This window comes from Tyto alba, unplaced genomic scaffold (assembly GCF_018691265.1).
Source record: "Tyto alba isolate M040663 unplaced genomic scaffold, T.alba_DEE_v4.0 Super-Scaffold_10, whole genome shotgun sequence".
NCBI lineage: Eukaryota > Metazoa > Chordata > Aves > Strigiformes > Tytonidae > Tyto > Tyto alba.
This window is the reverse complement of record NW_024881262.1, coordinates 23284519-23312388: the sequence shown is the minus strand read 5'-3', so window position 1 is coordinate 23312388 and position 27870 is coordinate 23284519. Positions and strand designations below refer to the sequence as shown.

General features: G+C 36.7%; 1 protein-coding gene across 3 annotated transcripts in view; it reads right to left on the bottom strand.

Annotated features, from left to right (window-relative positions):
• Positions 1-4706: 4706 nt before the first annotated feature.
• LOC104357853 (retinol-binding protein 1) overlaps positions 4707-27870 on the bottom strand; it is a 37193-nt gene continuing 14029 nt past the window's right edge. Inside the window, exons 4-9 of one of the 3 annotated variants that reach the window (XM_009963348.3) lie at positions 27540-27649; positions 23073-23182; positions 21164-21251; positions 20372-20550; positions 8314-8415; positions 4707-4986 (exon numbers count right to left, since the gene is read on the bottom strand). In XM_009963348.3, the coding sequence (XP_009961650.2) occupies positions 4933-4986; positions 8314-8415; positions 20372-20550; positions 21164-21251; positions 23073-23182; positions 27540-27649 (643 nt within the window). In that variant the 3' untranslated portion in view covers positions 4707-4932. Of the gene's footprint in view, positions 4987-8313; positions 8416-20371; positions 20551-21163; positions 21252-22831; positions 22945-23072; positions 23183-27539; positions 27650-27870 lie in introns of those variants that run through there. The other 2 variants (XM_009963349.3, XM_033005494.2) reach the window with 2 other exon arrangements.

Here is a 27870-nt window from a genome sequence, read left to right as displayed (position 1 = left end):
TGTAATGCACCTTCTTATAAGGTATTTGCCAGTCAGTCTGCTCATGCTTATTTTACAATAAAACTGTTAAATACATCACACTAAGAAATTCTTTCCCATCTTTCATAGTTAGACTGTTGTATAAATGGAGACTGCAACCCTACCTCTTATTTCGATATTGGTTTCCATGGGTTAGATTGTAAGAGTTGCTCCTAGTGCATGTGTTTTCATGGAATATTTCAATGGTGTGGACTGAAATGGGAACACTGTGATCTCCTGGTGTTTTAAACAAAAGCCTCTATGAATAAAACCGGTCAAGTTTTTATGACCTGTCACACTGAAGTCGTCCTAGCGACTCTGATTCTGTTAGAACACTTACCTTACTGAGATACTAGGGGTAAAGAAAATCTGAGTGACACGGACAAAATAGGGAATGGCTGTTTGGTATCTCTCGCAGTACAAGAATTAGAAGGACTTACATTATAATAGCAGGTAGCAGGTTCAAGCAAACAGAAAGAGGTGTTTTCTCAACAACTGACAGAGGCTGTTGTGTTTTGTAAAAGTTTACATTGATCCAAGAAGTGACTGGAGAGTTTCGTGAAAGAAAAATACAGTGAGGGCTATTAAATACAGAGATAACATCTGCTGGCTTGAGCTACACATGAGTAAAGGCTGGGAGAACACTGTGGTATGAGGTTAGTCATATTATGTGGAAATCTCAAAGGGTGGTGTTTGCATACATGGCACTAAAAAATATATCTGAAGATGAAATGCTCTAGCAACATTAAAGGCATTTCACAAGATTAATAAATACCATTAATTTCATAATACTAATTATATATACCATATATATACCATATCTCTTCAGGTAATGGAATCTGGTTTAATTTGTGTTCTTTTGTGCCAGCAAAATATTTTGGTATCTATTAACAAATCCTGAATTTCTAGAATACAGAAACAAAGGATTAACAGAACTTAGATATACAAGTATTTTGTATAGATTAGATTAGACTTGCACTTATATCAAATATCCAGTCTTCAATTACTGAGATAAATGTTTTATACCCTTATTTGCCCCACTAAAATTAATATATGTTTTGAATTATTAATATAAAACAGAAAGAAAATGATTTTCCAAATTAAAATATCATCTGTATCATCTGAAATACTAGTGTTGCTAATTTTTCTTGTCTCTTTCTCACCCTTCTGTCTCCTCCTACTCTAAAAAGACCATCCTGTTTTCTTTACAAATCATGCCATTCCAAAGGGTTTCAGTTCTGTACCTGGTCCTTTGCATTTGCAGATACTTTATACTTTTCAGATCCTACCGAAACTTCTTTCATGTTCTCCTCTGTGAAAACCTTATTTCTTAATCATTGCATGTTCTAAGCACATAGCGTGAATCAATCCCTTCCCTGTTTTTGTTATGCAGTGACTTGGGTAGATCAGATGGTGAACAATCACAAATACCATGAAAAAGGCAGCTGAGGGTCACACTAAATGTTTAATATTTATTGCTAAAATAGGTTGAAAAACAGGTGAAGAGAAGAGGAATTACAGGACTCAGAAGCATTCTTTCTGTGAGGAGCCTTTTAAACTGCTATTCATCTGCCTAATCTGCCATCCACTGTTGAGACAGTGGGCTTTTTGCTACTTAAACTTGTAAGAATGTATAGTACTACTAATGAACTGTGTTTAGAACTTACTAAAGTGATTGGAATCTTGGATCAGCATGATGAAGCTTAAAATAAATGTTTATATAATTCTGGCAAGTAAGGAATTTGATATTTCCTAACTTTCATGCTATAAATTCTGTGGAAGATCAATAAAATTAATATGAAGTTTGATCCCTGAGTAGTAAGCAAATCTGGATAGGATTCACTGTGAAGGTCTTGGCTACTAAGGAGTTTTCAAAGTAGTCAGGGAGGCTGATGTTTGTCAAGTAATTGTTGAATGTTATGCATTCAGTAAGCAGCTATTTTATGGAGGAAGTTTTAAATTACATTTTATGATAACAAGTTGTTAAAGGTTTATGGAAACAGCATGGCTAATTTTATACGCATTATTTGGAGAGCATCATCATGGAAGCAATGAACGAACATAATTTCCTTTTCCAAGGGAAATGATTGCTGTAGTAGAGATAAGAGGTTACAATTATGATGACAAGCTATTGAGATGATTTGAAGTGAATGCATTCAAAGTTATATATTTCTGAAGTTTCTGTATTTTATGTATGTGAACTGTGGAAGTACTTCCTGAGCTTGCCTTTTCTCCATAATTAGAAACAAGTTACATTGCTTCTGGTTGATAAGCCATTAGTTATTAGCATGGTGCTAAATTTGCCCTTGTACCAAATGACCCAAAGGGGAAAAGCTGTCTGTTTGATTACAATAATAATAGCTTTTAACAATTGGATTTACTTAGCTAGATGTTAATTGATCCACTTACAGCCTTCTGCAAAAAGAGTTTGTGAATGTTACACGAGACCTCAGGGAGCTGCAGGCAAAAACTAGAAGACATCTGGTGAATTAAGGATTATGAACTGCCAAGTTCTATTGAAGGAAAACTACATTTCAGAAAAGGTCTCGGTCAGTGCTGAACATTAAAAAGAATTATTCAAACTTTAATTGTGGAGAGTGGTGGGAACTATCTCTTTATTGTGTAGTTTCAATTTTCATGTGAGAAGGAAAATATAGGTGGTCTGAAAAAATTAAGGTCTGCTATAAATGAGAAGTTGGAGTTCATTCCTTATTTTCCACTGTTCTCTGGATTTCCTTGCGGCTGAAGAGTGGAGATATTTTTGGAGGGTGTGCATGGTTAAGAAAATCGATAATTTAGAAACTCAAAGGAAAGATGTTTCTGTGGCCAGTAATCTTTCAAGAAAAACAAGTGACTGATGCACTGAAACTTGGCAACTGGGTTATCCCCAACCTTATATAAGGTGATAAATAACATTTGAGGTAGACAGCTATTTGCAATTTCACTTAAGCAGAGCAGTATTTTTAACCTGAGACACGCAGGTTTCTGATCCTTTTCCCTCACCCCAAACCTTTCTATCTTATTTAACTGTAATCAGTTTTGACCTGTCCCACTCCAAGTACAAGAAAACTTCATGGCCATTAACTGCTGGTCTGTATATCGGTCAAGGGGGAATATCCATTTAGCTATTGAACATAGCTAGGTGGCCAACACACTCTTCCATGAAAGAAAAACCAGCTTCTGCATGTGTCTGGTTGACTAGGTTCAAATATAATTCCCAGAGCCTTCCTTAGGCACAAGTAGTACATATTGCCAAGAAAAACATTACAAGGGAGCTTAAACAATTGCATTACATATGTCTGCAATTCTGAGTAGTACAAGCCAAAGCTGTTGCAATAGTAACATAAGAATTTACATGGAGAGGGAGTATTTTTCCCCTGTTTATCACATGGAGATGCTTAAGTCTTCATGGATAATATTTTATGTGTACTTTCTGATGTAAAGTAAAAACCAAAATTTTACAAAATTGAATTAGATGTCCATTACAGCACATCTGGTGCTACACTCACAATATATATGGTACAGTTGAAATACCATGGCTCAGAAAACTTGTCATCCCTGCTGTACTAACCTTATAGTTTACAATGACTGTTTCTGAACCTCCATTTCTTCGTGTTAGATCAGGCTGCTAGCTTTTAAAAATCAACTTAATAATAGTGTATAGTTTAAAAATGTCTCTCGTTAGTAGAGAATGGAGGCATTTTTTCCCATTTACATGTGTAAAATTTCTCTGAGTCTCAGCACTGGGTTCCCAAAGAAGGCAAAAGCAATGCTATGCACAGGAGTTGCAGCAGACTAGGAAAAGGTCTGTTCTCACTTTAGAACACCTCAGACTCTGCCATAGCAACTGCCCCACTTCCCTGAAAATGGCTAGTAACAGTTGTTTCAGGAGACACTTGTAATACTGTGTCATGTGCTAAAGGTCTGATCCAGCCAGTCCCCCTGTATCCTTGTGTATTTTTGAACTTTATGTAAAGTGGTGGTGCTAATTGTCTATCCGGTGTGTTGATAGACTGAAAATATGACAATTTGGTTTGCAAATTACTATAACTAGTGATTAAATTGGTGTTGGAAACTGCTAGGCCAATGCTTTGTTACACACTCACTCTGCAGGAGAACATAAGGACTGTGATGGGTCATAAAAAAATCTACAAATGATATTGTACAAAGCAATGCTAGTTGTATATTTTGTGTGGTGTATATACAATTATATGCAGTTTTGAGCAGTGATCTTACTACTAGTTTCTCCAGAATAAGAAAACAAAATGAATGGGTAGATATTGGCTAAAGAGTTTAGAAAATAGTTGCCCCTTGGCCATGCCTCTGTAAGTACTGTTTTTCCAGACTATTGGTCCACACCTTTATTTATTCTGAGAAATCAGATTTTTAGTTTTGGTGGAATACTTTCAGTGAAGTACTGCTCCATTGGAGCTGATGGTAGAATTCTCACTGGCTTCAGTGAAATCAGGATTTAGATGTAAGCCACATACTACAGCCCTCACTCACTTCCCTACAACTACAATTCAACATTTGAAGACAAGATTACCTGAAGTCCCATTGCTAAATCTATAGAAGGGCGATTTCCATTGTAAGTAAAAAAATCAGCTTACAAGGTCTTAAGCCCCAGTATCTTGTTTTATACCAAACACTCCTATTTTGGCATAGTCAAGAATTATGTTACACACACATTTATAGTGTTTAGTATCTTTAATTGGCATTTCTAAAAATAGTTTTATTTGTACTTATTTCTTTAAAATGATTTGTTAAAAATATTTTATTCTAACTATACAGTTCTAATGTGATCTTCATTTCTGTGTTTGCTTTTGACACTGGGGATGTTCATTACTAGTATTTGGAGATTTAGTGGTAAGTGTGTAAATTCTACTGTTCTTCACTTCTGTATCAGCAGTAGGCTCACTGTACCTTCTTAAAGACCTGCTTACACTTGACTCCACAAACTCTTATTTCCTAGGAAGAGAAAACAAAAATCATAACTTTTACATAGGACACATGCATTATACATTCATGTTTATGTGCAGCTTAATTTGAATCCACAAGTTTCTATCAAATTAATTGGGTGGCTTGTACATATTTTAGCCTATTTTTAATCCTTAAGGAAACCAACTGGTTAGGGTTTGTTTTCCGGTGAAAGGTGGAGTAAGAGAAGTTATTTAGGGAACTCAGATCTTAAAGGTCTTAGATACATTCCTGGTGCATTATTCTCTATTAGCAGTGTGGGCGACTGCTTAGGTCTTTGAAATGGACATTCTCTATTCTGAACACATAAAAAAGTTATTTGGGGATGGACTGAATAACTAGATCTGAATCTGTTGATGATTAAGTAGTTGAAACATACAAAACCAGAAATCAGCCAAAAGCCCACTCTGGCAACACAATGATCATAGCTAGAAAAGGACAGGTAGTTGTGTACAGAAGATTTGATCTAGGTCTATAAATCACAGCACAGCAGTGAGTTTTGACTGAACTTGACCATAATGGATGCCTAATGTTTTCTGCTGTTCCTTTGTGTCCCATGAGAGCTTTTCAAAAATCCCTACTTGCTAGTCATTGGATCATCGTGAACTACGCATAAGCAGGTGCAATGATGTTTTAATTTTGGGCACTGATTTGTGAGGCCTACTGTTGTTTACCTAATCTCACTGAGGATGCAGTTTAACCTTCTCCATTACCGAAACTATTTAAGTTAGACCTGAGACAAACACACAGTATGTGTGGAGATGTGTGGAGGTGTTGATTGGTTTTGGTGGAAGAAGGAGTGGAACTTCTTAAGGGACATAATGACAAAGGTTATATATGACCTGGCAAAAGGGATGTACTTTCTATTTCAAGATAAGACTTATAGTAAATCTGTTAGAGTATTTTGAGGAAACGGGAGGCAGAGTTTCCTCAGAAGTTATGCACATTTTCTTATGGGGCACTTGGATAAAATGACATATTTAAAAAACCTTATACCGAGTAAGTAACTTTATTGGCGTATGTTGCTCGCCCCTAGTAAGAGAAAGTTCTTCATGATGAATTGACGAAACAAGCAGACTGATACATTGATTTTATTTAGGACCTGTTTTGTTCACTTCTGTATAGGTAACCTGAACGAAGGAGTGTGCAATAAGGGCTAAGAGATGTGCTGACAGTGACAAAAACCTACAGAGCAGAAGCAATCAATACAATAGAAAAGGACAATAGAACGCAAAAGGAAATGGAGAATGGTCAAATAAGTCACTCACATAAAATAGAATCTAAGGAGGAAAAAGAACTACAAAGTACAGACCACAGAATGAAATGGAGAAAATAGGAAGCGATAAACTTACTAAAGGATGTGGTACTACTCTCTACAGTACTGTGGAAAGAATTAAATTAACACTTGGCTCATTGTGTAAAGTTCAATAGCATCATAAAGCTATCGAAGTATCAATTTTTAGAGGTAACTTCCCATTGAATCAAAGGACTCTCAACAGTACAGGACCCAGTAATCTTAGCTGGTCAAAAATAAGATACTAAATGGGACTCTTTTACTGTATGTTTAATGGAGAGAGTTACATTGACAAGGATTCAGAGAAATAAAAAAGACATCTTTTGAAGTTAATGAATATAAAAAGTGATAAAATTGAAATATGGGGGACTAGCCTCTAAAATACTGGGTTACTTCCTTTGCATGAAGTAATTTTGTATCGACTGATGTGTACATGAGAGACAGATTGTGTTAAATTGTACAAGTGCCACTGAGTGCATGGATGCCTGCATGAGCTGGCAAGTATGACACAGAACTCTTCACAGCCTTCTGAAAAAGCAGTCTCAGATCAGTCAGGCTACCTTGGGGTATCTAAAGTGGCACTAGACTCATATGTTTGAGCAACTGAGTCTGAATTTATGACTTCTAAAATCAAACAGGGTCAAGTATAGAGAGTGGTCTAGCCTGGAACTCCGTGGCTAGGTTGTATGGCTAGATCATGAATCAGAATAAGGATAGCAGAAATCAGGGCTAAAGAAATTTGTGTTGGGGACAGGACATGGGAAGAGATTATGGCCACGCAGCTGGTAAGGGACAGAAACCAGGATGCCAATACAGAGAAAACCAAGAGCAACTAGTGCTACTGCTTCATGGATGTGCAGATAAATGCATGTATGTGTATGACTGCAGCAAGGTATAAGCTGAACCTCTAGGCCAGACAACGTATGACTAATTGCAATCCGCTTGCCAGCATAGACTCTGAGAGGGCTGAGGCCTGGTGTCATGGCAGCAACTGTTGTGAAGCTGGGAGGTAGTGTGAAAATACTGAAGTGTGTTTTTGGATAGATAGAGGGAATATGTATACACAGGAAATTCTGGAGTCTCCTTTTTATTGCTTCTCCCCTCATTTCAGTGAGCCCATGACCTCAGCTGTAAAGTGACCACTTACACAGTAACTTTCTCCCTACATGCATTATATCAAGTATGTAGTCCAGATGGTAAGATCTGTCATATACATTCCTTTCCTGAACTGTTTTTTGGGACTTCCAGTACTTCCTGAAAATTGTGTTTAGTAGTAAGGGGTTTGGGGTACTTTTGCAAAGATTTCATAACTCTGCTACTGATTTGTATATTTAGAGAATATCCATTTAGACTGCTGAATGCTAACAGTACTGGACAGTGAACAGAAACGGAGGTTGGATTTTATTAGGAAGGAATTCTTCCTACTAAATAAATAAAATAATTTATTTAGTAGGGAGACTGCCTTTTACCCACATTGATGAGAGAGTGAGGATGCTATATAGAGCTATGTGAGAAAAGAGCAGGCATCTTCTTTCAGGTCCTGTTAACTTAGAAAGATAAAAATGATGATCAGAAAGAACATGACATTTCAAAACCTTAATTGCTGTTTTAATTCTCTAGGCTATAATGCAGTCTGGCCTGTAATTATTTTAAGAGAACAATGGTGCATTTTCCCCTTATGGCTTATTGTTTGATGCATAATTTCACCAGCTCCCATACTGTGTATTTCACAGACTGTATGAAGGACATCCTGTTACACGTTTTCCTCAGTGTAAACATTTCAAACTGGTATGTCTGGATAGACAGTTAACACAGAAAGAGTACTGCCTTGAAATCAGGCAGTCTTTGTATGGGACATAAAAGCCTAATGGCTCCAAATGAAATTGTTGCTTTAGAAACAAGTCAAATGCCATGCCAATACATAATTATGTCAAAGTAAGCCAAGATAGCATAGCACACAGCCTCCTGCATTACACCTAACCATTTTAATAGAGTGGCATTTAAAACCTGTTACATGAGCTTACCAGGTGCATTTCATCTCCTTCAATCCACTGGGTCCAACCACGACCTTCTTTTTCTCCATTCTGTACACAAAGAAGCTTATCTCCATCCCAGGATACGGTGGTCTAACAAAATAGACATGTTCAGTGTTACTGTAGTGTTCTCTGATACTGTGATTAGTTTCCTTAAAGCAAAACTTCTAATATAATAAGTGATTAATGTATCTCATAAGAGCAGTAATTGTAGAGTGTTGTAACACTTAGAATAATTACTAAAGAAATGAGCTTAAATAGGAAGTTGCTGCCTAACTGCCTGTCAAAACCTGGAAGGATGAAATAAAGCTATTTAAATGCAGAAAAAAATATCATAAAAATCACTGTATAAGAGCATACTCCTCTCTCCCTGTTGACATATACAGCAGCAGAATGGATGTGCACCCTAACACTGTGTTTGCAAAAGGAGCTGAAAACTTGAGATTCAGTTTGCTTTTTCCACCATAAGAAGGATTCCCCAGCTGCTCTACCTGAAAAAAGTACCCACCTCCTGGCAGCTATGGATGAGCAAGGCTTTTAAATCCTGAGCTGTTTTTTCCCTGTGTCTTAATCTGCCTTCTGTCATTGAGCAGAGCGCTTTTGAAGTATCATCAAATTGGTTACGTTGCCAACATCCTACTTTGTGTAACTGTAGCTGGAGAACTACTTGAGCCAGGACTGGCAGAATAAGAGCCAGAGGAAGGTGTTGCAGGATTCAGCATAGCACTTCTGTGAATATTGGTGCTGTCCTGAGTAGAATGTGACTCATAAAACTACCTAAATGTATGAGGGTGTATTCTACAGCTTGTTACTCTGGTTCGTCTTTACTGATGATTTGCCTTTCACGTCTCCCTAAGACAAAGAGAAGCAATACTCTGTAAAATATTTAGAGGGAAGGGGAAGACCAGTGACAATTCGTGTGCCATGAGGATAGTTTAACATTAATATTAGCATATGGCTTTTAAACCAGCTTGTCTGAAGTGAATCTGAGGACTAAATATGGAATCACTGTCTACCTTTGTCAAAGTCTTCAGCCACTGACTGTATGAGTAGTCAAATATGGAGAGAAGATGAATTCTGATCAATCATTAAAGGAAAAATTACTGCATCCATCGTGTGTAGTTTCTAAGAAAATAAGTCAGCCTACATTTTTCATTCTGGGAACTAAAAGCAGTTCAACATTCAAGAACTATGCAGCCCTATTTATTTAATTTGTGTCTGTCACAAACAATTAATTCTTAAATGATAACCATGATAGTCACTATCTTTAAATGAGTACAGCCAGCAGTCTCCACCCCTGGGAAGCTTTAAACTAAGCAAGCATGGAAAATGAATCACTAGAAAGAGTGCCAGCATAGATAATCCTGGGCAAGGCATTGTTATTGATCTCATATAGTCTGTTTGCACCATATGGGGTCTCTGAAAGAGAAACTCATGTGTCCTTGCTAAAAGTTTCTCAAATTTGGAAAATGCATTCACAAATTCTTCTGTTCATTCTTCTAAAATGACATATTTGAACCAAGTAGTAGATCACATTTTAAAAAAGCCATATCCTTTTAATGTATAAAATGCTAATGCAGGAAAGAACAAAGCAGTTGGGTAAAGCCATAGTTAATGTGGTCATCAAAGTTTAAATCCTCTTCCATATCTGTCTTGAATCTGTAGACATCCAGTTGGAGATAGAAGATAACACATAATACTAGTAAAAGTGAAAAATGTTTAATTTATAAATTAACATATCTAAGAATTTATGATGATTCTAAAAATTGAATATATAAGAAAATTAACCTTATTTCTACTGATGATTTGTAGAGATGAGGGATACTGCAGAATTAAGCATTTGTATATGCAACTTTGCTTAGTAACAACACTTATTTTTATCCACTATTATCTCAGCATAGTTTAGTCATTAGACTAGCTTAATAGTCAAATTTTGTGGGTTTATATGTGAATTCAAAAGCAATATACCATGATAAAGTAATATCAAACTTTATTAGTACTACTAATGTTTAAAATCAGTTGTGAAGGTTATTAGTCCTGATAATATTCACTAGATTAGTATACTCGGGTGCAACTGAGGATGTTTGTAGCAGCACAAGGAAAAGTTAAGTTTTTCAGCCTCCAAGGGTGATTGAAATTGTTTCGTCTCAGAAAACAGCATGCTTTTTTCTCTGGATTTCTTGTTTTTCCAGTCGAGATTAGATACTGCTTTTGGCAATTTGGTGATAACCAAGAAGAGTGTACCACAGACCGTTAACCAAGCTGTTTTATCAGCCAATATTCTCAGTTATCATCCTCTGCCTTCCCTTTGAGAAATACAAACACTGAAGGGATATAAGTAAACCATACAGCTACTGATTTTTATATGTGACCATTTTGCTATGAAAGTTATAAAGGAGAGAATATATTGCAGGAGAACTTAATGTCCTCTTCTTTGTTAGCAGGATCAACCACTTTATGACAGTGAGATTAATCATTAGCATTTTTATATTTTCTTTCTTTCTGTCAAACTGTAATGTTTCATATAATAAAAGACACAACTAATACAGGGGATAGAAACTTCTCTATTAACTCAGATGGAAACATGTTCTTCCATTCCAAATATCTCTATTGAGACACACGTTGAGTATTAGTTGAGGTTGGAGTTGTTATGGCAGTTCTATAAGCACTGGCTGCTGCTAATAGTCAAGATAAAGAAATGCTTTACTTTTTAATAAAGCAAATTTTTCCAGAAAAGTAGGCTTTTATAATTAACCGTGTTTGCCACCATTTTGATAATAGCATTACCTAAGATTTGCCTGATTGCAGACACTAAGCTACTGTCTCCTATCTGGAATGACTAAAAATCTTTGCCAGGGTTTGGAGAGCACTGCATCCCCAGGCAGACAGTTCCTATTCTTCATCTTCCTCCACAAACAAGAGGAGGAGAAGTAGAGAAACTCTGAGGACACTGGAAAGCTGCAGTGTCCTGATGGTAACAGAACCAACTAGATGAAAATGTAGTATTTCTCTAAAACTGAAGTCTCCTGCCTTTTTGGGCATCTTGTACTACTTGCAGGATAAATGGAAGACTTAATTTATTCCTTTCAACTAGGTAGTACATAATCTAGTTCATCATAAGCAAGCCTATGTTTTGCTTACTTACTACCTGATTATGCTTAAACCTAAGACAAATACTTCTTAGGTCAAATGCATATAATTCTGTAGGAAACTTCAATAGAAAATAGTGATTAATGCAATTTGGCAAGAGTGTGATTAAAAATACAGAAAGAGCACAATAAAAGTTAATGGAGTGAGATATATAAGAGTGAGTCTTGTCTCAATTTAACTTTTTTCAAAAATTCTAACCACCAATATTGCACATTTTTCGGATTACACACTCTTTGTTCTTGAGGTGTAATAAGAGAGCATGGAACTCCTCTGGGAGGTGAAGAAGCCTTTGAAACCTGAGAACACAAAAATGTTCAAATTTTCTTTAGTTTTATGATACGATTTCTGCAGTATTACACTTTTTTGTGTACTTAGATGTTTTCCTTTTATTACTTGGACATTCACTTGGCCATAAATCACATGTTAGTGATTTAATCTTTGTGTTATGAAGATTTAATTACATGTGCATAGCAACACCATCTTCCTGAAAATTAAAGCTAGAAGAAATGGTAATTAAAGTAGTCTCGTTACTGTTTCCAGTTATGAGACAAGGTAGATTTATCGAATGAAATATTTAGTATAAACAAAACAAATCTATTGACTATGTATTTGCATTTTCTCTAGTAGCAGTAAGAGTAGCGAAGTGTTGCAGAATTACAATAGATACTACTTTCAGCTTCTACAGGCAAGTCATATTGACACACAGCCAGAGATACGGACTTTCATAATTCAGTGAAATAGTCATCAAACTATTTTATCAGATAACTTTAAATTTCCCAGTGATGTCTAAGTGCAAAAACATTTCATGCTGGGGCTGCACAATGTTTCTCATCCCGATGTTGGCTATACCTAGTGTGCTTGCTTGTGGCATGTGCTCTGCAGTTGAAGATACATAATGTATTTTACAGGTAAATAAAAGAAAATAACTTTTTTTTTAAAGTAGTCCATGAACATTTTTTGTTAACGCTACATAGATTTTTGACACATTGCATTTACAAATATGAATTGCAGCTACCACCTTTCATCAAAAATATGTTATTGATTTCTCATCTGTAGGAGAAACACAGCAGTACCAGTTCTATTTTTCTTCCACTTCCCTTCAGAGTGTTGTCTCTCTATCATGGTGCAGCAATGACTGCAATGCTCTGAAACTGCACTACATACTCCATGCAGTATCAGTCCAGTAATTCTCTATGAGAACGACCAGCCATTTTACAACTGTAATTATGATTTAAGAAGGATTAAACAATGGTAAGTAGTTGTTTAGGTCAGCTGACACAGAAAAACCCCATTTGAGCAGTGTCTTGCATTGTGTTTACAAATAACACCAAAGAAAATATCCTAGGATTTTTTGTCAAACGCGGCAATATGTCCAACGATATTTAACAGTGTCTCAAGATAAAGCATTTTCATCTGTACTAAGTATCAAAGTGATATTAAAACCTCTGGTAAGCAGTCTGCAGGGGAAATTTTCATCAAATGAAGAGCTGATGGAATAAACAAATGTTGATATCACAGAGAAACTCTAATGCAACTGTGAAGGGGTATTCTGTAATGTTGTAGTCGCTACCTATGACCTTCTGTGAAGGAGGCATGCTGCACACTGCTAACAGGAGGGCTACAACCAAGTTCAGAGTTTGCCATTTCTCCATCCTGTAACTCCTTTTATCTCATCAAATCGGCACCTGGCAGGTTGATGACAGACAAACTACTGAGAAAACAAGAAACCCAAAAGAAAAGTTAGTGGTGTATTCCTGGACTTTATCTCAAGATACTATTGCTGGACAATGGTTATACGTATTTAGCCATCCTATAGTTAGGTTGAATGATTTCCTTTCCTTACTAACTTCAGCTCAACCCTGTAGAAGCACTTATAAATCTAACCTCCCATTTCATCATTCCTATTTTTAACCATGCAGCAACAGAACTCCCTAAGTTCACTCATTGGAAATGGTTGGTAGTACAATACAACTCATATTTCATCTGCTTGTGAGGCTGACAGATGTGATGTCTCATAATAGGTTATCTATAGCTACAGGACTCTGAAACTTATTCATGGCATTATAAACTCACTCAGATTGTTATTGAAAGACAAGCTGGTTATAGTGTGGGCATTCTGTACCTGACTGATAAGCTTACTGACGTTCACTGCCGTCAAAAGATGAGACACTTACAGAAGCAGTCTTTTGCTTCTATGATTGTCAGCATCTCCACTGCTAGCAAAGGGGTTTAGGATTGGATTGACAAATTTTAGATCAAAGGGTAAGCTGCTGTCAGATAGCATCAGATCTTAAATGTTCAAATCCTTTATTTCGAATGCTTGCTCATAAGAGCACTGATGGAAAGCAATGACTAGACATGCTCCAGGGAGTAGGAAAGTAAATGTGCCAAAGCTCCAGGCTATGCAGGTAACAATATGTGAGAGGAGGACTAGAATCATTATTTGGACAGTGCATAATGTTTTATTTCTTAGGAATGGTGGATTTTTTTTTTTTGTAGTGAAATAAAATTGTATACAGATAATACAGAAAGACTTGTATACGCCAGAAAAAAAGTACAAAACAGCATATCCAATTCAGTTTGTGCAAGGATTGGAATTGATTCTAAGACACTTACTGCTTAAATTAGTGTGTATAATTGATTTATCCTCTGTGTAATTTTAGCAAGATACAATTGTATATAACACTAACAATTTGTCATTAAAAATTGGCTTTGGTAAGTCTGATTCTCAGGTTTTCAGCTGAATCTTTCTGATTGCATTTTATGCACTCATAACTCTGAGCTTTTTAAGATTCACAAAAAGCTGAAATGCTAAGCCCATCTAAAACCACCTCCCCTACAAAGCTTCAGTATGTTAGGAGTGGTTTTGTGAGCAACGAGCTCAAACCTTCTGATCAGTCTTAGGTTTTAGACATGAATCCAGCACTGCAAAATTTGAAGTTAATGACATCTTAAATTATATGGCAAAAGATTCTAGAGATCTCATTTGATATCACCGCGAAATGTGCTGAGCATAGCACTTATAGGTAATAAGCAGTAATGTCAAAAAAGCATGCAGTGTGAAACAAGGCAGAAAAAAGGAAACAGCTCCCCTTTACTGAGACTGAATGAGCCAGAGTTTTAGAGAGCCTGAGACAGACTCAAGAGTGGACCTCTGTTCTCTGGAGCCTCAGAGGGGTTGACTGGAGGACTGTTCTTCCTCACTTGTGGACAATGATTTGTAAATGGTTGGAAGTAGCAACAGAAAAACACGAGGACTATCTTCTATCAATTAAAACCCCCTGAAACGGAGAGCTCCAGTGAGGAGCTGGGGAATTCACAGTACTGCAAAAAGAGGGCACTAGATTTGAGGAAAGACTAGCATATAAATACAGGCAATGACACAAAAACACCTCCCGGCAACAGTCATTCTAGAACAATCCTTGTTCTAAAAAAGTGTATGAGAAAATACAAGCCAAAAAGAAAAGAACAGCATTTGAAGAGGTAAAGAAACAAAATCATTTAATCAGAGGGATCAAGTAAAGACATATTGCTGATCTTGCATCTTACTAGACAGGCATAATTTATATTGAGTCTTCTCACCCTGTGGGGGATCCTTACTGAAATTTCAAGTATTGGAATGTTGCTTGTTTGTTTTTCTGGCAGCAAGGTCTTCATTCTAGTACCTACTCTAAACTAGATTAACAGCTGGGAATTCCATTTGTGGAACAGAGGAACCCTGCCTAAATAGTTAAATAAGCTTCATGAGCCATGTGATTTTATAACAGGGCTTTATTCTGACCTTGCAGCAGTACAAACCAAATTATGTCCAGAACAATTAAACTTCATTGCATTTTTCCTGAATAGAGAGAAGTTAGTTTCACATTAGGCATGTTTGTTATTTAGAACAGAGCCATGATGAGGTTCAAACCATCTACCTCCTTTCACTAGGATAGGGCAGATATAACTAGCACTGGTGGTGTGTGATAGGATTGGTCAGGTGCCTATGAACAACCCTTATGTAGCTGTCTGAAACGATAAATGACTATATATTTTCAGGAAAATACTTCATATGGTAAAATGTAGGATAGATCTGATGAGTGAATTCTAGCACTCCTTAACCCACCCCAGCAAGTCTTCCAATAATAGGACCTAAACAACCATTTGATAACTTATCCATGGTTATATTCTGCTTGTATTCAGGTTTGAGTAACTAAATGGTTAATGCGTATGATTTCCCACCTTCAGTTTCAAATTCTTGCCTTTTTATCTGTTTACCAGTCCCCAGTCATTGTAATTTCATTTCCTGCTTCAATGTAAGAAGAAAATTACTATGCCAGAGAGCACAAGGCTCTGAGTTACTGAAGCATCCTTCACTCGCTTAGCCAAATATTCAATTCTAACTCAACTAACGCTGTTTTCTGTTATCTGAGAAATTCTTCTGTTCCATATTTAGAACACAGAATCTTCCTTGATTTTTTAAACAGATCACTTGCCCTTAGTCTCTGTCAAAAGACAGATTAATTCTGGATAGTGTGAGCTAAAGCAATTCAGTCTTCATTTAAATGCCTGAACAGCAGAGAAAAAGTATAATGCAAAAACTTTCTCTGACTTCAGCAGCAAAATGATTAGAAAAGTAAAATTTCTAGGGAAGTAATTTTGCATCTGAGCTATCCTATTCTCAATCTGCTTTGATTCATTGGGTGCAAAGACTTGGAACATGAAACTTCAGCCTTTAGCCTTTTTTATAAACTTCTGACTGATGTACTAAGCAAATACACCTTGAAGACACATAAGGCTAACTTTCTGCTTTGTGTCCAATCCTGCCCTATTCTTATGTTTACTGGTACATATTTCACACTGTAGATGTTTCCTCAGCTTTGCTGATTATTACTGATGGGGAAAAAGGGAGATAAAGTTATCTGGTGATGAATGAGACACACTTTCACAGATGGTTTTCAAGTAATTGTTGTCTCAATAAGGTCTCGCCTCTTTTCTGCACGGTAAATTTTTTCCCCAGTAAAGTTTATGTGCCTATAAAAAGGTTTTATACTTAGTGCAATACCCAAGATGCTTACTAAATTAATCACGGCTAGAGATTACAGAATTTATCTTTAAAACTGAGGAAATTTCACAATGAGACTGGAGTTTCACCAAGAATGAAGATAGCAGGATCAAATACTCAGTTCAGCAAATACCAAAGCCATAGTTATCCCTTTACCTTTAAATTTCTATCTTGTACACTATACATCTGATATATGTTGCCAGTTAAAATAAGGAACAAACTCTTCAAAGTAGTAAAAACTTCCTCACCTGGTCTGATTCAAACTTTATATCATATGAGAAATAATTTAATATTAATGTTCTAAACATCTTTCTACACCATCTAATGTGCACTTTGTAACATCTGCAAAGAATAGAAGATGTTCCTGAATACGTAAACTTTAATTTTACCTTTGCAGTTCAAACTGCCAGGTTTTTAACAGCTTTAAATATTAAGTATGATTAAACTTGCAGAAACATATCTTTCACAAAATTGCCTAACAAATAGAGAAACTTACTTAACTTTTATCTAGGGGATAAAATCTCTGGGGAGAAACTCCAGGAGACTCATGATAGCATTATGGAGCTAAGCGAATGCAGATGTCTTGTCTGCATTTCTTAAAGAGACTAGGCTGTGCTGCAGCTTGCTCCACACTTGGTTTCAGTAATGCTTAGAGTGCATTGAGCATCATCTGTCTTCTTGGAAGTAACTTGTACTGTGATTAGCAATTTCTCCTGTGTTTATGTATCTGTGTGGTCAACTGTCCTCATCTTTAGTTTTACAGAACAGAGAAATTGCATATTTAACTAAACTAGCAGGGGTTTTGAGTTTCTTTAGATTTCAAAGTAGCAAATTTTTACTTTCCAACAGAAACAAAATCTTAAGGGAACTGATGTCATCAACTGCTGTTACTTACATCCCTTAAGAAAAAAAAAAAAAAAATCACCTAAAACCACGTTGCATACAAGAAAGTGACAGTTAAAGGTCAAAAAGGGGACAAACTGAAACTGTTAAGGCTTATCCAGCTCAATTAAGTCACTGTTCCACAAAGTTCAGACAGGCTTCCAGGAATGACCAACTATAAAAATGGAAAAATCTTAATCGAAATGACAGTGGGTGGGGGGCTGTACTATCACAGGAATATCAACTCCTACTGTCAAACCTTCAACTTCTAAATAAGTATCAGCAAAACTTTTTAGACTTTACTCATCACAGAGAATACCGATTTAGAATTATTGAAGTCACACTCTGACTCAAAGACTTGTTTTACAATTGGAAGGTGAGCACAATTTCAGTGAATTATACATATCTAACCTGTTCACCGTTCTAATATTTTTACTGCTGTTAACTCTAGTTAGATGATACATTCTTATTGGAAGAAAAAATGTTCTATACCTATTGGATAAATTACTTCTACGGTTATATTTGCTAGTTTCCTGATGATTGCTCTGCTATATAGATTAATGTTTAATGTGTAAGCTGTCTTATCCATGTTACTTTGTACTTCTCATACACTGAGCTTCTTGGATAAAACTTGCCCAGTGGTCTGCTCAGTCCACATTATAAATAACAATAATTGACTCACAACCTCTCCCATTACACAGGCTATTAATGATTAAGCCATTTGTGTCATGCAGGTTCATAAGCTATAGATGAGAAAAGGAAACACCAAGAATGATATTCAACCTTTGCTTTTATGATGGTTTTCTTTGTAACACCACTCAAGGAGTGGTCTGGTATCTCTTATATCACCTCCATGACCCTTCTCTGACAAGAGTCCTTCTGGATCGTTGATGTTATTTTGCTGCTAAACAATTCCAAGTTTTGCCTGACATAATGGTTATCAGATTTGGGCTGAAGCGGCTTCAGAAAAACAGCTTCTTGTACTACTTTGCCTTTGAGAAAACTGAGGTCTCATGTAGAAAAGAAACCTTTGGTAAGAAAATTGAACTATAAAGCATGATACGTTGCTAAAAAGCAAACAGAGAACCAGTGATCAGTGACCTTATCTGTACAGCTGCAGTTGGTATCTGTTACTGGAGTCCATAAAGAGACATGGGGGATTTCTGAGTGTTTGTGTGGTTTTACTTGCCCAAGTTATTCTTAACAAACCAGACAGTCAGGGTTACTGACTACCCCTTGGGTTCTTTTGGAAAAGGCAAGATGATGCTGTTACCTTCTGCTTCCAAGGCTGAGTAAGCATTTTGCAATAAACAGCCAATAGATAAAGTGTTTAAGCAACCCTTGGAAGTAGGATGAACTAGGTTCTAATCCAAATGAAATAGCTGTTGTAGTGACGTGAATAATCTTTCTGTAATGTCTTCTTTCTGGTTCAACATTTTGAATTCTTCCCCATCACTCAATTTAGAAAAATAGCATAGAGAATTTTGGCCTGTTCCAAATAATAAAATATTGAGGGCATTTGTCAGGGAATTAAGAGTTATATGTTAAATCTATTCAGCGTTTCAAAAGCAGGACTAGGCAAGGGCCACATTTCCATGTCTTCTGCTTATGATTTTTCATCACAGTGGTTGTCTGAACTCCTTGCAGGTACATGCTAGACACCTTCAGAGCTCAATTACTTCTTTCTGACATGTAGAGGGTAGTTTAGTCCTTTAGATGGAGTTTAATGGTATTTAAGAACAGATAATGCTTAGATGGACACCATTCTGTATACACACAAACTAGTACTTCTCTAAACAGAAACACTGAGAACTTCAGATATTTTCAGCACTGGAGCAGATATTCTGAACACTGCTATCTTTGATAGTAATTTAGCCACTCAGTCCAAGTATTGCTCCGGGCTCGTAACTGTTCAGTGGGTCTGGATCCCATCATCCTGATGAAGAGTCTTCCAGCAGTCAAAAATGCATTATGACATTGGAGCACTTTCCTATACACAAATACACATTGCTTCTCCCTTCTGTGAATTTTGCATTCTGCACTCTGTCATGCTTCTACTCTGTATCAAGGAGTACAGAAGGATTAGTTGACACACTCACTAGCTAGCCATTTTTTTTTTTTTCTGATCTTCACAGTCTTTCCCTTTCCTGCTACTACGAGAGCAAAAGTAAATTTGCATATCCTAGTGTAAGAGAACAGTATCAGTTTTAAATGGCACTATTTAAATGGCCTATTAATTTTCTTTTATGTGATTTCTCCTCTATAGTTCCTCCCAAGATAATTTTCTTTTGTGTATCGATTTCTTCACTGTAGGATATTGCAGGTGTCATGCTTTCAAACTAACAGGAAAGAACTTGTTATTCTCAAATTTTTGCCCTGTTAATTGGTATTTATCAGCCATAAGTTAGAAAATATTTTCTCTGTGGCAAGCAAAAAGAGCTCATAAGGCAGAGTCCTTAGTGTTTGCTTATTGATTGCTGTTAGATTTGTTCCAGTAGGCTAATTAACACATCTGCTCTAATAAATACACCCAGGAAGGAAAAAGCACAGGAACAAGAGCAAAAAAGAAAAGCTGCAATTTCTAAGCACTTGGCCATTCTAACACATGGGGAATAGTGCCTGACCCTGCAATCAATCTATTTCCTTTAATGTGAAACATTACTCAGTGAAGACATTCCAAAAGTCTGAACCTAAATGTCTTTTTCACTAACAAATATCCCAGTACAACTGAGTCATGTTTCACTGAAACTACTATTCGTTCACTGATACAACTGTTTTGTGCTCCTTATTAGAATTAGCATTCCTTTAATGTAAACACATGCTAAAAACTGTGTGCACCTCTCAACAAACTGAGAAGTACAGAAATAATTTTAGGAATAGCCACACAAAATGGTTAACAGATGTGGTCTGTGAAAGGCCTCAGATTATTAGTATTTATTTTTATTTGTCCATTGTTGCAGTTCTAATTCTTACCATGCATTTGCGATCATCCACCCCAGCTAAATCCTCCTCAAACTCCTTTCCTACATCAAATTCCATGATGTAGTTTCTAAAAGTGCTTAGCGTTTTAATGATCATATGATCCCCATTCTGAAGGATTTCTTTGTCAGGTTTTAGCAAGTTTGCTATTTTTCTTACAGCAACATTTACATCTGAAAAAGAAAAAGAATTATTTTGATCCAGAAAAAGTCTATCACAAAAAGAATCTTGTAGCGCTTGAGAGAGCTAAAACGAACAAAGATAAGTAAGTGTCCAGTTCTTTCAGGCCAGCTTTCTCACCTGGAAATAGTCCATAACCTAATTATTTTAATTTAAATAAGTTAATGTTTTGATTTTCTGATTATGTGGAATCCTGAAAAAACAGTGTACTTGACAGTTAATAATGCCTTCCATATTTCTACAGAAATACTAGTACTTCATACCAAATGCAAAACCACAAAATTGCACCAAGTACATTATTGTCTCCTTATTACACATGAAAATTTTATTCTTTTTCAAATTATGGTTGTTTAAGTTTGAAATCAGTCACTTACCTCTTCAAGCTATGTGGTTTAATCTCTGTTAATGTAAGCTTCCCGATGGAAAAAGTAGAGGCTGCTTAAGACAAAACAATTTTGCATAAGGCAATTCTTAGAGTGCATTCCTGAAAAAAATATTTCTTACAGAAATGATTTATGACTGTACAAGAAACAACAGATTTATGTGAAGACTAGGACAAGTTGCATTTATTAATTATTTATTAAAGAAACATGAAGGGAACCTTACCCAGTGCTTTCAGGTACTCCTCGAAATTGTCGTTGCTGACCATTTTCCAGTAACCGTTGAAATCTGCAGGCATCCTTACTTTAGGTAACTGTCAAAATCAAAGTCATACAACAGTGTGTTGTTCTGCACCACAGAGCTCGCTGTCTTTGTGGCAAGTTTGAACTCTAGTTTCTTTTATCTCTTTTTTAGACTATGTAGCTATGCAAGTCCTTCTAATCCGATTATTGCTGAAGTGTTGCCTTTAAATCCTTCCACAAGCCAAACCTCTGAGATTTCTAACAATGGAAGGATGACTTGATTTATACAGAATGAAACATTCACTTTCCATATAACTTGTGTACAGCTACTGATTATTTGGGAGATCCATTTTAAGCATATTACTCTTCATTTGTCATGCCACTCAGAGAAAACCTTTTAAATAGCTTTGGTTTAGGATATTAGCCAAAGCTATAAAAGTGCTTATTTGGTATGGTTTTTGAAGTGAACCCTTCTTCCTTGCATATGTTCCAGCTACTTTACACCACCTTTTCAGAAAATGATCATACAGACTCATTCAGTGAAAGCAATTTGTGTCTGGTATTACTCTGACTTGTTTAACAAGCACCTTAATTCTAGAGTGGAAGCTGTTTGGCCAACTGAGGGCTCAAAAAGGGGCAGTTAGGTGGAAACATATCAAGAAGCAGTGGTTAATTCTGTATATTGGTGTTACATCATTACTGAATGAATGCTTTCAGTTAATTTAAGCAACACTAAAACACAGAAGTAGCACTTCATAGAAATTCTGTATTCTCTGAAGGTTTCTTCAGTCAAAAATGAGATATCAGCAGAATAAGCAACCGACATATAAGAGAATAGATATTTCTGGGTAACATTAGGGCTTAAATACTCAGACAGCCTCTTAGCTATTTTCATTCATTTTCCACTGTGCATTTTCAAATGGTACAGTTGAAGTTCCTCTTGGATATGTTATCTACTGCAGGGCTTTGGCAATTACTTACTCTTACAGAAGATTCTGGATCAGAGAAGCAAACAAACCCACTTCAAATCTGGGGATAAGGTCTGTCATTTGTGAATCTGGAAGCTTAAAAGTGACAAGAATGCTGCCTGCAGTTTTAAGTGCTTGCATGAAAGATACTTATTTCGATATCTTGCCCAAACAGCCAAAATACAAAAAGTTATTCAGGGTCCTAAAAAGTCAATGTTCAGCAGTCATATATATATATATATAAGTTACAGTCCATTTTATTTTGCTGTTTCAGAACAGTAAGGCATCTTCATGCTAAAACTGTAGGATTACAGAATTACAATTCAGGAAAGTACTAGGTTTGACCCTTAAGTATTACTGGAGATTAATATTGCTTAAGATTACTATTTATTGTTAAGATCTTACTTATTTTCACAAGGAAGCTATACTTTATTTACTTAATCCATGCAGTTGAGCATCCCAATTTGCTTAAGCACTACCACACACAAAACCATAAATTTCAAACACCACATGAAGTCAAGAAATTTTGGACTTGTGTATGTTCCCCTCATTAACAAGAAACAACTTTCTCAAGAACTTTACATGAAAAAATGCCAGGTCTGTCTACTTCACACACTACAGACATCAGTCATTTAGTGGGTTTACTGTTGTGTTACGCAATTTAAGAGGCCGAAGCAAATCACCTTCATTCTTCCGCTCGCTCTCTTCTGTGTAGATATTATGCTGTGCAATGTAGGATATAACAGAATCTGGTACGAGATATTTTACACTTAATCCTCTGCACAAGGCATAGCGTATCTGTGTTGCACTGATTTCATTCTGAATCCATTCTTTCACCAGAAAGATATTGTGCTGAAATTTAGTTAAAAGGTCTGATTCATTGATATACCGAGCAGGGTCAGAACCAGCACGGCTAATACAGACCAAACCAAACTTTTCCACGATTTCTTTGATGTGTTCTTCCTTCCAGAGATTGGGTGTCTTAAATGTCTGTAGAAAATCAGCCCCACAAAGCAGCTTTAATTCTGGTAGAACTGGAAAGACAACAGAAAATGAGAGATTTCTATACTTCCTCATTTTTTGGGGGGAAGTTTATGCTTAAAATTGGTTTTAATTCATCACTTTTTGTTCTCTTTTAAAAAAAAACAAAAAATCATTTACCTTTACTCCAGTTTTCTTTCAAAAGGCTGCAAGAAAAATTCAGCTTGCATTTTGTATGTCTAGTCACAATTACTTTACCACCTATTTCATCATCACTCACAGCATATCAAATATTATCTGTACAGTGTTAAAGGAGAATTATTCCTCCACTCAAGCAAGCCAAAAAGGGGAAGCAGCAAATAAAGAGGGCAATTATTTTAGCACAACGACTAGACTTGGTTGAACCTGGCTCCTAAACCCCAGCCTGCCCCGCTCACTTTGCTCAGGTACTGTGGGACCAACCCCAGCTTGTGTGCCAATGTGTTGGTGCACCTGGGCCCCCCAACCTGCGGGGAGCGGTGGCCCTACTGCACACTGCCACACAGACACAGTGCTTGCATACGGTCACACTAGCCAGAGAACTACCTGGAATTCCACCTGGGTTTGTGCATCTGTATCATCTAAACCATGACAGACTGTAGCTAATCTAATCTAATTACCCTTATGGTACAATGAACTAGTTAGTTGACCTACTAAGTTTTATTTTATTTTTAGAGAAATTTGAACCTGCAGGATAATATACAGATAATATTTTGTGTCACACAGCCAGGGCATTTTCATGCTAGTACAAAGAGATCTAAAGCCAAATTTGCTGTACCTTGAATAATGAGCAAGAATGATACGTCATTGGTACATTTTTCTTACTTGCTGCCTACTGCGTAAGCCCCAGTACAGAACTACTTCTTTCCTCAAAGTCCGTTCTACAGCACTCATAATGGCAGCATCTGAGTAATTTATAAACATCAACTAGGTATTTTCACAGCCTTGTATTCATGTGAAGTGAAGGGGAAGGATGGAGATACCATCTCCATTTTATATTTATTTGTGTCTGTAGATGGTTAGCACATCCACAAGTCTTACACAAACACCTTAAATCAGCAATTTGAAAAATAAGAAACATACCAGTGATGATGCATGAAAAGAATACTTTAAAATACACTCTAGTTTTGCAGAGATTTAGTATATACCATTCAGTTAACTACTGCAAGCATTTCTTCTCACACCCCTCACCACATACCTGCCAACCTCTACAACAAAGGTGGCAGGGGTACTGCACTACACCTTCCCATGCTCTGAATGCAGCATTACTACAGAAGGAGAATGGGACAAGGATATCTTGAAATATTAATGCCTGACAGAATCACATTAGACTGTCCTCATACTTAAAAATATAATTATGGGGTTTTTAGGAGTTTATAATTAGAGTACTTGGTGGAAATGTGAATTTTTTGTAGTAATCCAGCCTCCAGCCCCCACCCCCCCTAAACCACACAGTAAATTTTATTTTGATACCCACATCTGCAAGGTTGGAACTTTTAGATTCAATGCTCTCATCTCTGACACTTGAGCTACTGCAGAAGTACCTGCAAAAGCTGTCCATGATTCCTGCGTGGGCCAGGACTGCAAGAGTATGAAACTCTGGATGAATGGCCTGGATACTTCTGAGAGCTGATGAATGATGAGATGCCAAGAACCTCAGGATTCATACAACCCTGAAGATCTATCATGATAAAGTTCATCTTTGCTGCTCCATTCCTTTCAAGCTGTCCTCTGTCCATCTATTACCTCATGCCAGTTCCAATCTTCTTGTCTTTCCACTCACAGATTCTACTCTCCCTTTCCAGTTCCCTGCCCTCAGTTCAGACTGTTTCCAGTCCCCTGCTTTCCAGAGCCTTACCTGGGATTTAGGTCACCGCTTGCTTTTCACTTAACAGCTAACCCCCACAATAAAACAGTACTCTGTCCCAAGCTGTATTAGAGCTAATATTACAGCAGAGCTTTTATAATGTTGATGGGTTTTCTCTGAATGTACATGCATTGCAGTTATAGGTTACTAGAAGCTAAATTAACAGATTGCAGGCTTTATAAAAAGGCTGTCAATTTTACAAATATATTTCCACATATCCCCACATCTTCTATGCCAATGAAAAAAAGGGATCTTTGGCCTTTGAAGGGCACTTTGCTAAATGATAATCTGCAGCTTCCACTACAGATAATGGTATAAAACCCAAATGGCTGTTGCAATGCTCCATTTTTTGATAAGTACAATAGCCTTTATCCCAGGCCATGGTACATCTGGTTCAGGGACATTTTTGCTTGTTTTTCATCGGTCTACGTTCAGTGATGGTGGACAGAACTGAATTGCAATTCTTTGAAGTGTCATTCATGGAAAAAGGTGAAGGTAACTAAAGGAAAAAATAACTTTTTATTAGCACAAAGGAAGCAGCTGGATTTAAGGTCTAGTTAAGGGAGAGTGCTGTTGGATTATGCCAGAGAAAAGCATTTAGGAGGTGACAACAAAGTTGTTCATGTAAGGCAACTGAGAAACTTGAGGTGCAGGGGATTCAATTAAAAATTAAATGAAGAGAATCAACTATCTGTTTTAAGTAGGAGAAGAAATATTGCATGTGAAGCTATATTTTGTGAATCAAGGAGGGATGGCAAATCCCTGGACACTGACACTAAGTTTATTAAAACTGCAATCATCTGTCTATACCTGTCCTCAGTGAACCTTTTTATTTGCATTATATATTGAAGTGACCTAATTATTTCATGTGGAACAAAATCATGAGGTTCAGCAGCACGCAAAGAAGCCCTACAGTTTAGTGGGCATACATTTAGTAGAAAATTTGTGTATTATGGAATTTTACCACTGCTAAATTCAGCCATCAAGCTGACCTTTGTGAAAGCTTCCACTAGGTGACTGAGCCTTTCTACAAACTTCACAGAAGACCCCAATTCAACAGATTCCATTGTTGGAAGGTGGTTTTTGTTGTTTGGGTTTGGGGTGGTGGTGGTGTTTGGTGTTTTTTTTGTTTGGTTGTTTTTTTTTTTTCCAGGGTTGGGGTGGGGTAACAGATGCCTGTCATTAGGAATTTTGCAAGTATTCTGCTCTGGAGTTCTCAGTAGCTTTTGCTCATTGCCCACACCATTCCATGCTAGTGACCAAAGGCAGTGGAGAGAAACCACTCCATTCCTTCTTGGTGGGTGACAGGTTTAATACAGCCAATTCCATATCACTGCCCAGTCAGTCTAAGCCCTGAAGGCAGAAAAAGTAACAACAGGATGCTCGCCTTCCACTGTTCAAAGAAACTGATTGCTCTTTGCAGGTAGCTGCCAGATAGTATTAAAAAAAAGTCCAGCCACAAAGTACTAGACAGAGAAACCTGTTTCTTACCTGTCCTCCTCCTCACCCAGTTTGTTATGCCTTCTGTTTCTGACTTCAGAGGAAATGATGAATTAAATGATTATTTGAATTCTAAACTTTATTGGGAAAGAAAGACTAGTTTAAACATGTGATTTCTTGACCATTTTTACATAGAATGCTATAAAGTTTGAAATAACTATAGAAAATAAGAGTAAAATAATTTTTTGTAATGCAAAATTAAAATATAATCTTTACTACTTTCTCACTAGTTTTCCTTCAGTGTAGCAATGTGGAATAATCTGATTTATCATTTGCCAACAACCATTAACCCCATCAGACACAAGATTCCACTGCAGTTCAGATGCCTTGAGACATTTTTTCTTCTACCATCTATAAAGATACAACTCATCTTCTGCAAACTTTTGTATAACCACGAACAACTTAAATGTATTATTCACATCCAAAAAGTGCTACAGGAAAAATGTAACGTATCAAAAATCTAACAGTATCCTAGCAAGTCATAGGGCTTGGGAATATGATAACATAGGAAATACAAAACTGACAGTGTTTCCAGAACCTGTCATACTTCTAATGTCAACAGAAGCTTTTCTGTCCAGAAATGCAGTAAACACCAATGCATCAGCATCACTGGTGTGGTATCCTTATACTTCATCCATTGTCTAACACTAGAATTGCAATCCTAAATAATCTCCATACTTTTCGATATTCTTTAATCATACATCCTATACTTTGCAAAACCAGCAGGGCCAAAACATACATCTCTGACACAGCTGAAGAGATGCTTATAAACCCAAGAATTAATACAACCCTAAAATAAGTCTCCTGACTATGCAAGAGTTACTACAAAATAAATGCAGCAGCAATCACGCTGGCATTTGGCATGGCTTGCTTTTAGCCGGTAGCTCCAACTCTCAAAACTTACCAGCTACTACATTCAACTTTTTCATCAGTTAGTCTAGTCTGGTAAAGCTGTATTGTCTTTAATGCTAAACAAAGAGTCATGTTCACAGTTATGAACCAACCTGAGTGCTGGGAAGAAAGGTAATCCTCTGTAGATCTTTCTGTGGGCCGTTTGTTTTTCATGCATTCCTTCTTGGACTGGAGCAATCTGAGTGATTCATTGTAATGGTGCCTGCATTTAAAATAAAGGCTTCTGTGTGAGGTAATCCTCTCAGAGATGCACAAAGTGATTACCTGGCACTTTCGGATTCAAGAACACAGTCTGCTTTTATGCACTTTGGATTTAAATATAATTTGTTAAGAATTTAGCATATGCATTCTACCGTGGGATTAGTACTAATGTAGTTAACATTTTGCAGAATTCACAAGCAATCTGTGTAATGGTATTCTTGT